At 34.5% G+C, this 14,569-nt stretch overlaps 1 protein-coding gene across 1 annotated transcript in view; it reads right to left on the bottom strand.

Annotated features, from left to right (window-relative positions):
* The window catches only part of LOC149784978 (rho guanine nucleotide exchange factor 39-like), a 71,616-nt gene that overhangs the window by 10,068 nt on the left and 46,979 nt on the right, over positions 1-14,569 (bottom strand). Inside the window, exons 8-9 of the mRNA XM_089931170.1 lie at positions 9,063-9,257; positions 4,863-4,951 (exon numbers count right to left, since the gene is read on the bottom strand). Coding sequence (XP_089787296.1) covers positions 4,863-4,951; positions 9,063-9,257 — 284 coding nt within the window. The remainder of the gene's footprint in view (positions 1-4,862; positions 4,952-9,062; positions 9,258-14,569) is intronic.

The raw sequence follows: 14,569 nt of genomic DNA on the forward strand, positions 1-14,569 counted from the left end.
AGACCTGCCTAGGTCAGCTACTGTGGTGTATCCTTGGGCAAGGCACTCATCTCCAAATGCCTTGGCACTAAATAACCTACATGTGCTGCCATGCCATAAAGCACCGAACCAAACCAAACCAAACCTTTATCACCTGTGTCTGCTTGTGCTGAGAGTTCCTTATTTTTCATAAGCATGCATAACCAAAATATATTATCAGCAACACAAGGTAACAGTCTCCTGCACATCAAAGAAAGTGGTTATTTTATCAGTCAATAAGTTACTATTTGGAAGAGAACCTTTCATTGACTCATTCAAACAGTGTGAAAGGTCATGTTGGTTCACAGTGGTAAGAAACTTTTTCTCTCATTTGCAGTGACCAGTTAAGCAGTTTATGCTTATTGATGAGAAATGAGGATGTCTCAGTTTAGGCAGCCACAGGTGATAAAGAGGCATAGACGATCATCATCGGTGACTTGCATAGATGTAGCAAACTGTGTGCGATTCCAGCATTATATTGCCATGTTGCTAATGTTGATGTCAGCATTATATTGTCAAGCTGCTATTGTTGATGCCAGCATTATACTGTCAAGCTGCTATTGTTGATGCCAGCATTATATTATCAAGCTGCTATTGTTGATGCCAGCATTATATTGCCAAGTTGCTATTGTTGATGTCAGCATTATATTGTCAAGCTGATATTGTTGATGCCAACATTATATTAAGTTGCTATCGTTGATGCCAGCATTATATTGTCAAGTTGCTATTGTTGATGCCAGCATTATACTGTCAAGTTGATACTGATGCCAACATTATATTTTCAAGTTGCTATTGTTGATGCCAGCATTATATTGTCAAGTTGATATTGATACCAACATTATATTGTCAAGGTGTTATTGTTGATGCAGCATTAATTAAGAAGACAAATGCACTTTTTTCCTCAACTAAACCTTTCACATGTTCTTGAACTGGAAAGAAAATACAGACCCATCACCTTTCTCTTTTCATATCGGTATTTTGTATTTTAGGACATTGTTTACAATCACAATTCTATACCTCTTTAGCCCTGCAATAACAGCCTGCAGTAGTTACAAGTATTTACTTTGGTTATTTTAATACATAAATTAAACAGTGGTCTTCAGACTCTGCCCACCTGTCAGCAAAACTTCAACATATAATAAGACCCACAATGGGACTGCAGTCACTCACCTGTCAGCAAAACTTCAACATATAATAAGACCCACAATGGGACTGCAGTCACTCACCTGTCAGCAAAACTTCAACATATAATAAGACCCACAATGGGACTGCAGTCACTCACCTGTCAGCAAAACTTCAACATATAATAAGACCCACAATGGGACTGCAGTCACTCACTTGTCAGCAAAACTTCAACATATAATAAGACCCCCCAATGGGACTGCAGTCACTCACCTGTCAGCAAAACTTCAACATATAATAAGACCCCAATGGGACTGCAATCACTCACCTGTCTGACATCTGCCTAACTGCCAACTGTATCAGCAGTTGGCCCAAAAGTAGGATGCATTCTGTTGAAATTTTTTCCAATGCTGTGTATCACAAATGTTATTAAAACGATTGTTTCAAGGTTTCTCAAGCGTTCATACATTCATCCTTATTTGATGGAACATCAACATCATGCGTCAGATATGGCAAGACCTCTATGCCAGATTGATTTTTATCAGAGCTGGTAACATACATGGGACCCATGGAAGGCACTTTTAATACAGAATAGTCACCAATAGATACATTTAGAATTCTGTATTGTTTTGATATGAACTCTTTGGGTAATCTCAGTACCCTAGAATATTTTTTAAAGAGTGCCCTCCCTGGGTACCATGAACATTTAATTGGAATAGCCTCAAATACTGTTGAGTGTTCTTTTCTGAAATTTAGTCAAATACTGCTGAATGTTGTTTTTGTGAAATTTAGTCAAATACTGTTGTTGTTTTTTGGTCACATTTGGTCCAATACTGTAGAGTTGTTTTTTTTTGTGTCAAATTTGGTCCAAATACTATTGAGTGGGGTTTTGTGCTGTCAAATTTGGTCAAATATTGATGAGTGTGTTTTTGTCAAATTTAGTCAAGTACTGTTGAGTGTTGTTTTTGTCAAATTTAGTCAAATACTGTTCAGTGTTGTTTTTGTCAAATTTAGTCAAATACTGTTCAGTGTTGTTTTTGTCAAATTTAGTCAAATACTGTTCAGTGTTGTTTGTGTCAAATTTAGTCAAATACTGTTCAGTGTTGTTTTTGTCAAATTTAGTCAAATACTGTTCAGTGTTTATTTTGTCAAATTTGCTAAAGTATTGTTGAATGTTTTTTTCTTCAAATTTTTTTAGATTCAGATGAACAGTTTCTAAGAAGTCAATAAAATCATTTAATTTTAATAATGCTTGTCAGATTGGATAGCAGACTGACATTATTTGTACAAATCTGAAAGCCATCTCTGCTAAGATTTCTGTTAAATTTGATCAAAATTCCCTTGAGCAGCATTTTAACTAATTTTAATTACCTAATACCTATATGCTACTATTGCATTGCTTACCTTATCAAGGATACCAAGTCACAGTTAAAGGTGAATATTTCCTCCCTACAAATGAATAGATCATGATCCCAGTCAAATTATTTCCTCCCCAGTCTTGAAAAGAACATGATATACGTATAATTTGGAGTCATAGCCAACAGATGGAGAATACCTTCCTCTTCCTCTTGGACTGAGCCTACATGACATCAGAAACAGGTAGGCAGGAATCTTTGCAATCATAGCAGGTAAATATTGCATACTTAAAATTAGTTTACCCTCAACCCCACACAAATCTACATTTTAATAACAGTAATACATTATCTGCTACTACTGCATTGATGAATTTACCAGTCTGGAGGGAGGATGATGGTCACAAACAAATAATATCATGAAGATGGGGTGGGAAAAGGAACATTCACCACCAGGTAAAGGAAGTTTCCCCCCAAACCTGTAGGGATTAAATGGGTACATATGGAGGGGGAGGGGGAATATTGATCACAAACATCCACATCCTCTGATGGTACCTAATATACTTGCTTATAAGATGAATCCAACTGCTATCTGCACAGACCCATATCTACCATTGCATAATGTGCCAGTAGATCTGAGTCTGCGTAGTTTGTTAGGAGTAATCTGCAAAACTAACAACTTAATCCTGATGTGCAGGCACATTATGCTATGATAGATCAGGATTTTAGTTGTTTGCAGTTTGACTTGACTTATAAACAAGTATAGGCAGTAAGCAAAAGATGAGCACGCCTCTGATCTACACGCATTAAATCAAGATTACTGCTATTCCCCGTGTACCTTGCTTATAGCAGTCAATGGCACAAAGACAGGGTGCTGTTCCTCTCTAACAGGAAGGTGTGACTCACTATTAGGCAATTTTCTATAAACTGGGAGGGTTCAAGGATCTATCCTTTACCAGTACTGATGAAATTGTACATCAGTGTCAGAGATCCTTGTATTTGATCAAATTCCAGATCACTTCTACTTTCTTCCCCATAGGGGGAGCTGACTTCTCAAAACCAGGGATCCAAACCCACCCTGGGAATGGAGTGGTTGTCTTGTAATGATGAAGAGGATGTGGTGTCTTTTTTCCTACCTCTAAACATGCAGTGATTTTCTACCAAGTCCCAAATTTGACCTGTTCATAGGCAACACATGCAGGTAATGTGTGTACCACTTGAGGCCTTCTTGACTTGCACTTACTCACATCCTGTGACTTACTGATCTCCAAAATAAAAAAAATTATAATAAAAAACAAAATAACGGTACCAAAGATGGGCATGTAATAACCAAACAATGGTTGATATGAAGGGGTTAACACTAAACAGAAACAATGTCTGATGAACAAGGTATATAAAATCCTTCAACATTAAGAAAAGAAATTTAAAAAAGCACCAGAATAATGCAAGGACTGGAGTAAAAACTGACACAAAACAGTATAAGATTGGCCAAAAGAATGTTTAAATATGTTAATGAGGGTGAATTTTAATGAGTAATCTTGGCACATGTATACTTGCTCAAGGTCCCAGGAAAATGAAGAGTGTGTGTGTGATTTGGATTTTTAACATAGCTTTAAAACAATTTTAGTCATATTGCTACAATGTCTGCAGTGTGACAGTTTATAGTGCTGCTTAGCACTGGGGCATCATGTTGCAGACATTTAGCATGATGTCCCACCCAGTCACATTATCCTGACACCAAGCTGACCAGTCCTGACACTAACCTCTTAATGCTGAGCGCCAAGCGAGGCAGCTGTCAGTACCATTTTTGTTAAGTCTTTGGTATGACTCGGCTGGGGATCATGAGGAAAATGAGGAAGGCATATGACCTCTAAGGAATCAGAATGTGATCATGTTCTTTTCACTTCTGGGCCACCAATTACTAATGGGATGGGGGGGGGGCCCAAGTGGTCTAAAGTGCTATCTGTTACGGATCACTGCATCTCACAACTGTCTGCATGAGTTCAAGTCTCGGATTCAGCCAATGTGGGTATGTGAGAAAGCTTGCCAGTAGCTTCTCAATGATTGGTGGTTCTTTCTGGGGTTTTCCCGGGTTCTTCCTCCACCATTAATACTGGCCGTAATGTATAGCCTATCGTGTGCTGAAACATGATGTTAAACCCTGCAACAACAACAACAACAACTAATGGGATGAATGAATATTTAACTTGGGCTTACGGATTTGCACCCTGCAAAAGTGAAGTACTGCAATAGTAGCAGGTATTGTATTACTGCTATTAAAACTTTGAATTAAAAGAAAATTATATATGAATGACCAGATGGATATAACTCTGCTCTAGAGAACAGTAAAATCTTGACTGATATGATTACCTGATGGCCTCCTCTGTTGTTTCAATCCAGGACTTCACTTCATCAGCATCAGTACTGTACAGTAGCAGACTCTCTTCTTTACATGTGATCTGAAAATGGGAAAAATGGCAATGTACAATAAGGACATTTCAAACTAGTTCATAAAGACCAAAATTTGACCATTAAAACATCAGTCTAGATTTGAGTCATTTGATGAATCAAAACATTTAATGATACAGGTAAATGAGGATATGGTAAAGTAGAATGCTTGCTCTTGAAATTTGATCCAATTACAGCATATGTTATGAAAACTTTTCAAGGTTTCTCACACTTTTGTACCTTTCATATTCGATGGATGATCATACTAGAATGCATGCTGTAAAATTTGGTATCGTCCCGTTGGGTAGTTTTTAGAAAGCCACTAAAGGATTTTCCATTTTTAGTATTTTTCGTATGCCATATATGTCAGGATGCTTTCTGTCAAACAACCAGGTTTGTTTGAGCTTCTAAACAGCCCTAAAATCTGGTAATAAATACCTTGGTATGGTTAGACTTGTCTCTATTATAAACTGTTACAATACTAATAAGAGGTCAACTTTGTAACTCTATGATGTCATAGGCACATGCCTACATTGTGGAATCCTGAAAAATGCAATTTTAGCTAGAAAGATACCCTATTTGGATGATATTTAACATAATGTACTATGCATTACCCACCATGTCAACTAGAAGTAAAGGATAATCATGACATAATGTGAAAGAATAAAGTTGGGTTGTAAATGACCTAATTATTAAAATAATGACAATTGTTCTTTAGTGCTGTTCAGAAGATCCATGAATCACAAAAACAAAATTGGCAAAAATGTATATAAAAAAGATAAATCATAATTACATTAAGAAATATAAGTAAATGACGTCATTCATGATACTTTTAATTTCAAAATTAATTCATCCTGTGGTACCATAACCTTAATGTCTGAACTCATGGCTTTGCCACTCTTGAACTATCACATTTATGGTACCACATGATGAAACATATCTAGTATTAACATAGGAAAAGAAAATATCTGATATATATATATATATAAAAGACACATACAATTTCCCAAATCTTGCTGGCGGTGTGAAGGTAATGATAATAGTGTTTTTTCATGCTAGCATACTAATGTCAAAACTTATTGACAAAGTAGTTTTTTGAGGGGAAATAATAAAAATTCACAATATATTTATGTATGTGTAATAATAAAGTACAACAATGAAATTGCCCCCCACTCCCATCACAGATAAAAATTAAAACTCTTGGCTACTTTTCTAAATTTATGAATCCAAACACTAATATACCTATAATGCTAAATTTATGAATCCAAACACTAATATACATATAATTCTAAATTTATGAATCCAAACACTAATATACATATAATTCTAAATTTATGAATCCAAACACTAATACACTTATAATTCTAAATTTATGAATCCAAACACTAATACACATATAATTCTAAATTTATGAATCCAAACACTAATACACCTATAATGCTAAATTTATGAATCCAAACACTAATATACATATAATTCTAAATTTATGAATCCAAGCACTAATACACCTATAACACTTAATTTGTTCACTTGTAAGCTAATGTGGTCAACTATCTCTGTAAAAACCCTTCAATCCTTTTATTGCTCTGTAAGTTTGTCTGTCCATCAGTTCCTACATCCTTGCATTTGCCAGGTAAGTTAAAATGTGTGGGACTACTTGTGCTAAAGAGATTATGCAATTTACTGCATCAAGCTAGAAGACAAAAAGAGCAATAACTCTAACAAATACAGTGGGAGAAGAGTGATTTGTTACATGAACATCTTTAGTTGATAAACCTTATATTTACCAACTTTCATGGCAATCAATGAAAAACCAGGGGATTAGTTACAATGATGAGATTACTTGTGCTACAAGTCACATAAGGCAACCAGACTGTGCCATATGGATTAACTAATGGATAATCAGTTCGATACATGGACTCCAAGATTACTATATACCCATTCCAACATAAGTGGGGATTAAATCAGTTTTGATGATTTGACAATCAAAACTGAATTTTATTTCCTGCAAAATTCTTATAAATTTTCTATTGTAGTTTTTATCCCTTTTGACAGATTATGGAAACAGCTAAGGGTATATAAACATGTCAAAAGAATGCACATAAAAGAGTGTAACAAAGAGACACAAAAAGAGGAAATAATAATTATTAAAGTCAGGTCAAAACAATTATCAGGGCCCTACAGGAGCCTCAGCCACTTGGGAATTAATTCTTTCAATCCATTTTACACTTGTATGATGCTGGTTTAGATTGACACCTTTCCAATGTTTCTTACATGGTGACAAGAGCAGGAGTGGGGTGTGGGCAGACTTCAATTTGTGGGATTTTAAAATCAAGTTAAAGTTTGGACTCAGGCTTATCTGTCGAGGACATTTAGACTATAAAGTGCAGGTCCAAAAAAAAAATTAATCTGAACAAAATTTTAAAGAGGTTAAAGATATGTAATATTCATTTCCATTACATCAAAGTCTATGCTCTTTTTCAATCAATATTATTTCACTATAAATATATATAACATCCCAAAAAATTATTAATGATTAAAGAAATCCTTTTTTCTCTGTTTCTGGTGCATAAAGCAATGCAATGACTAGAAAATTAATTTTACAAGTGCAATTAGAAGGAACAGTGCAACCTCTTTATAACTGTTCATAGAAGACATAACAATGACCTACATAACAAGTGAGACCACCTAATACTGTTCATGGAAGACATAACAGTGACCTATATAACAAATGAGACCACCTAATACTGTTCATGGAAGACATAACAGTGACCTACATAACAAGTGAGACCACCTAATACTGTTCATGGAAGACATAACAGTGACCTACATAACAAATGAGACCACCTAATACTGTTCATGGAAGACATAACAGTGACCTACATAACAAGTGAGACCACCTAATACTGTTCATGGAAGACATAACAGTGACCTACATAACAAGTGAGACCACTTAATACTGTTCATGGAAGACATAACAGTGACCTACATAACAAATGAGACCACCTAATACTGTTCATAAAAGACATAACAGTGACCCACATAACTATTCAATGAAGACATAGCAGTGACCCACATAACAAGTGAGTGTGTGTGTGTGTGATTTTGAATTTTAACGTAGCTTTAACAATTTTTCAGTCATATCACTACGATGTCTGCAGTGTGACAGTTTATAGTGATGTCTAGCACTGGGGCATCATGCCGCAGACATGTAGCATGATGTCCCACCCAGTCACATTATCCTGACACCAGGCCAACCAGTCCTAACACTAACCTCTTAATGCTGAGTGTCAAGCGAGATAGCTGAATAACAAGTGAGACCACCTAATACTATCAATAGAAAACATAACAGTGACCTATATACAGGGTTCTTGCAGACTTAACAAAAACTAACTGCATGACTTTTCCAGGGTCATTTAACAAAATTCATGGGCCAAAATATCTTGAAATGAAAAGTCAACGTTGATAAACAATAACTGTGTCATGTTCGTAAACCAGTCTGTTTGAATTTGTGCTCTGTGGTCATGACATTAGCAGTTATCAATTTTTTGAACTCTGACATCAGAAATTACATAATTTTCCAAAAACTTTGCAACATTTTGAGAAATCGCAAGACTTTTCAAGGCCCTTGAAATTTAAGTTTTTAATTCCAAAACTTTTCCAGGATTTTAGGATCTGCAGGAACCCTGTATATAATAGGTGATATAATCTTAAACTGTTCATGGAAGACAAAATGATGACCCACATAATAAATGAGACCACCTAATATTGTTCTAGAAGACACAACAGTGACATACATAGTAAGTGAAAAAACCTAATATTTTTCATAAAAGACATAACAGTGACCTGTATAACAAGTGAGACACCTAACATTGTTCATAAAAGACATAACAGTGACCTGTATAACAAGTGAGACAACTAATATTGTTCATAAAAGACATAACAGTGACCTGTATAACAAGTGACACACCCAATATTGTTCATGGAAGGCATAACAGTGACTTACATAATAAGTGAGACTGCATAATACTGAGGTAGATTCCAACAACTGTTGGACTAAAATACAGGATCTTTATCTATATGCAACAGACAAGGCTTGGAATGATTCAATGAACAACTAACCCTGAACATGCCACCTCCATCAGAGCACTGTAGACTTCCAAGGACTGTCTCCACCTGGCAATGTCGGAGGGGCAACACACAGCAGCATGAGTATGAACTTCCTCCACTATCCAAAAACTTTGTCTTCCCATATATCAGCATGTCAGAGAAAAGGAAAAACATACGCTCCTGTCCCTTGCCACCTCGCCGTGAAATCTGAAACATATGATGAAATTAGTTCTTTTTCTCCAAGACTATCATCTAGTTATTTCTTGCCATTAATTTAACTATGAAAAGACCCTATGGAATTCTATTCATAGGAAAGATTTCAAGTCAATTTCATGTTTGTCTCAACCATTTCCATTTTGCGACTGTTGCAACTTGGTCTTTTTTAAAAAAATAAAACAGAAAAATTGTTACATTTAAACCTGAGAATCTTCTATTCTTGGAAATTTAAAAAAAACTAAAGACTGCAAACATTTAACAATACACGTTAGATTTCATTGAAGAACTTTGAAAATTCAGAATTTAGCTTTGTAAAGATCTGGATATTTGCCTAGAATCACACCACAAAAAAACTAAATGCCTGTTTTCAAAACAGGCATGACCCTATTGCAAAAAAAAATGAGAATTTAGTGGCATGAACATTAAATTAGGCCGTCTACATTATAAACTTTTGATTAGATCATTTACATTAGCATATTAGCTTTCAATTAGGTCATCTACATTAGAAACATTTAATTAAGTCATCCACATTAGAAACATTTAATTAGGTCATCTACATTAGCTTATTAGCATTTAATTAGGTCATCTACATAGCATACTAACATGGTTATTCAATATCATTTGTATACACCAATATGAATTTGAGCAATCACGTTAATGTGGTTCCCAGGATAATCATATTGATGTAGGGACAATCCAGTTGAACCCGCTGCTTTCTGTGGGCACATAATACCAAGAGGCTTAGTTGGGGCTGATTTACTCACATAACTTAACAGCAGACCACTTTACTCAGCAGTTGCATGCAATAACATAGCTTGTGTAAACTATCTTCCAAGTTTAATATCATGTTCATTTTTCATATTTTACTATATATTATTAGCAATTCTTTCAAATTATACTGGGATGATTAATATGCATGTCTCTTGCTCCTATGATTAATATGCATGTCTCTTGCCCATATAATTAATATGCATGTCTCTTGTCCATATGATTAATATGCATGTCTCTTACTCCTATGATTAATATACATGTATCTTCCCCAAATTATTAATATGCATGTCACTTGCTCCTATGATTAATATGCAGGTCTCTTACCCATATGATTAAAATGCATGTCTCCTGCCTATATGATTAATATGCAGGTCTCTTACCCATATGATTAATATGCATGTCTCTTGCCCATATGATTAAAATGCACGTTTCCTGCCCATATGATTAATATGAAGGTCTCTTATCCATATGATTAAAATGCATATCTCCTGCCAATATGATTAATATGCAGGTCTCTTACCCATATGATTAATAAGCATGTCTCTTGCCCTTTTGATTAATATGCTTGTCTTCTTGCCCATATGATTAATATGCATGTCTCTTACTCACATGATTAATATGCATGTCTCTTGTTCTCATGATTAATATGCATGTCTCCTGTCCATATGATTAATATGCATGTATCTTGCTCCTATATTTAATATGTATGTCTCTTGCTCATATAATTAATAATATGCATGTTTCTTGCTCCTATGATTAATATGCATGTCTACCCATATGAATCTCTCTCACATGACTAATATGCATGTCTCTTGTTCCTATGATAAATATGCATGTCTCTTGCTCCTATGATTAATATGCATGTCTCTTGCCCATGATTCATGTGCATGTCTCCTGCCCATATGAATTTCTCTCACTCACATGACTAATATGCATGTCTCTTGTTCTCATGATTAATATGCATCTCTCCTGCCCATATGAATAATATGCATGTATCTTGCTTCTATGATTAATATGCATGACTCTCACTCACATGATTAATGTCTCTTGTTACCTTGATAAATATGCATGTCTCCTGTCCATATGATTAATGTGCATGTCTCTTGCTCCTATGATTAATATGTATGTCTCTTACCCATGATTCATGTGCATGTCTCCTGCCCATATGAATGTCTCTCACTCACATGACTTATATGCATGTCTCTTGTTCTCATGATTAATATGCATCTCTCCTGCCCATATGATTAATATGCATGTATCTTGCTCCTATGATTAATATGCATGTCTCTCACTCACATGATTAATGTCTCTTGTTACCTTGATAAATATGCATGTCTCCTGTCCATATGATTAATGTGCATGTCTCTTGCTCCTATGATTAATATACATGTATCTTTCCCATATTATTAACATGCATGTCACTTGCCCATATGATTAATATGCATGTCTCTTGCCCATATGATTAATATGCATGTCACTTGCCCATATGATTAATATGCATGTCACTTGCTCCCATGATTAATATGCACGTCTCCTGCCCATATGATTAATATACATGTCACTTGCCCATATGATTAATATGTATGCATGGTTACCATGCTTTTCTAAAGATAAATTTCCAGGTCATTTCCAGGGGTTTTCCTGGATGAAATTAATTTTTCAAGGTTCACATATGACCATTACTGAATGGAATGAAAGAACATTTAGATTATAAAACATGCATTTTCTAAATCCAGAGATGTTTCTCTTTCAAGAAACTCCAAAACACCTAAGTCAGAAAGGATGATCATGTAAAAACCACAAAATCTATCATACAAAACAAGTTTGATTATATTCCTATAATTTGGCATGTAAAGTCATTTTAATGTATAGAATAAAAATTCTAACTTTATTTTGCTGACCTGCATTATGTTGCTAAGATGGAACAACATACAGTACTGAATATAAATTAGTTTTCTTACCTTTCAAACCTTTAATTTTAAAGATTTCTATAGCAATATATATATATATATATATATATATATATATATATATATATATATATATATATATATATATATATATATATATATATATATATATATATATATATATAAAGAATACAAATCATATGGTGAATAACAGTTCTTTCAAGTGCACTGGATCCAGCAAGGGATCATATATGTCAGGGATTGAATAAGATAAATGCAATAAACTGACAATGACCAGGGCAAAACTAGTATCTAACATGCCTAAGTGCTTTCAACTCTTAATGAGTCTTTTTTAAAGGCAAATACAAAACATAAACAAGACAAACAAAAACACAAAAACCATTGTGTTTGCAAAACTTTACAGTGCTGTTTCTATAAGAATTAAACCTTTAAATGTATTATGTTTCAACTAGTTTATTTCAACCTGTTCTATTGCTAGAAAATATTTGTAATGACCTGAAAATTGATAAGCCATAATGACATGTTGTTTTAAGTAAATTTATGTAAGCACAAATTATATGCCAGATATTTCATTGTTATAGTAGTAATTATAGGCTATTAGGCAAATTAAGGGAATTATTTAAAAGAAAATTGTCGGCTGCAAAAGATAATGTTATTTGTGCATGGCTGTCTTTTTCTAGTCTTCTTGGTTTAAACCACTTGGTTTCAATGTTCTAAGGCGGCGCATCCAGTAAGATTCCTTTTCTTTTCTGGTCTCGGAACTCCAGTTTTGGTCGTGAGCAATTGAAATAAGTGTTATATCACAGAAAGTGTGGCCAGGGGAGGAGAAGTGTTATGCGACTGGACTTCTGTACAGCTTCTTTGTCATCCAATCAGATCTATGAAGGTTGATCCTTTTGTGTAGCTTTTCAGTTTTTCCAACATACTGAAGGCTATACAGATATTGCATGTGATTAGATAAAGGACATTCTCTGTTTTGCACGTTTTGTTTGGACCATGTATGTTTCTAGCACAGTGACTAGAGAAAAACTAAACATACATGGTCCAAACAAAATGTGCAAAACAGAGAATGTAATTTATCTCATCACATATAAGATCTTTCAGTCAGAGTGACCTTGACTTTTGTCTTCTTTTTTTCAACCTCAAAATGAACAAACTTCTTCAATACCAATCCACCCACAAAGTCTGGGCTGGGTAGAACCAATGCTACAGTGCAGAAACAGCTTTTATTCTTTTAGTCAGTGATAATGAGCTTTGACTTTTTGACCCAAAGATCAATAACCTTCTTCCTCACACTAAGTGCAAGCCTTTTTTGTAAATTCTTTAAGCCAGTGACTTTGACCATGGACCTTTTGATTTCACATCAATAGGGTTCTTCCTTATACTATGTGCAAGTCATCACAAAGTTCTGGCAACTGTAGATGATGGAGAACTGAAGTTATTGTGAAGAAACATTTTTCTTCTTTCAGTAAGATTAAGCTTGACCTTTGACGTTTCAAGCTCAAAACTGATAAGACTCTTCCTTACACAAAGAGCAAGCCATGCATAAAGTTTGGTTTTGGTTTGGTTTGGTGTTTCAGAGCACAGCAACACAAGTAGATTAGGAGCTGAGACAACTTGAGTACAATGCCTTGCCGAAGAACACACCATGGTAGCTGATACAAAGTTTGTCAGCTATATCTTCTGAAAAACTGACATTATTGTGCGGAAACAATTTTTCTTCTTTCAGTGACCCATATTTCATGCTTCACTGACTTTTGAACTTCTGAACAGATTATGAACAACTAGAGTTAATGTGCAGAAAAGGGGGCATAAATCATAATCATTATAAATTTTAAAATTTTAGATGTGTTATGTATAATTAAAATTTGTATTATCTTCCTAATGATTGTATATTATGTATATCTATATTCTGTACTTGACCTTGTCCAAAATCAATTTCATAGTCTACCCAACCAGTGGCATTTATTTTGTAAACAACAGAATACATATATAAAATTTTCTCCATGATTATTGATTAAATATTCAGATCATTATTAATGGTAAATATGTCTGTAGTCTTCATTCTGGCCTTGGAAACTTCTAGAATGGAAAATTCCATTAAATGACAATGTATATTTCAGAAAATGGTATTTGTAGCCTAGGTCAAGTAGAGGGGTATATAATCTTGTTTACGTAAGAATTAATGATTCTTGCCTTAACATTTGAAACAGAATCATTCTTACTGTTAAGTTTTAATTTGGGTGGATTAATTTATTCAAATTATTATTCACTGGAATAAAAATTACTCAGGAAAGTTCTTCGAGTGGAGCATTAATTTGGAATTATAGTGAATTCAGACTTAGACAATTTGGATTATATTATTGTGATACATCCAAAGATTGTTAGCACATCATCACAATCCATGCCATTGGCACATTAGCATATCTGAGACTACAGGCACAACAACACATTCAATATCAGAATTTATGTGGAACACCACTGGAATTCAATTGGAAATTCATGCATTTGGACTTCTGATAGAACTTTTAGGACCATTTGGTATTTAATTCACAATGCCATTAAGTTCATTTTTAAATCTTCACTTTGTATTCTGGGGAG

This window comes from Sinohyriopsis cumingii, chromosome 13 (genome assembly GCF_028554795.1).
Source record: "Sinohyriopsis cumingii isolate HCF-2022 chromosome 13, ASM2855479v2, whole genome shotgun sequence".
NCBI classification, from domain to species: domain Eukaryota; kingdom Metazoa; phylum Mollusca; class Bivalvia; order Unionida; family Unionidae; genus Sinohyriopsis; species Sinohyriopsis cumingii.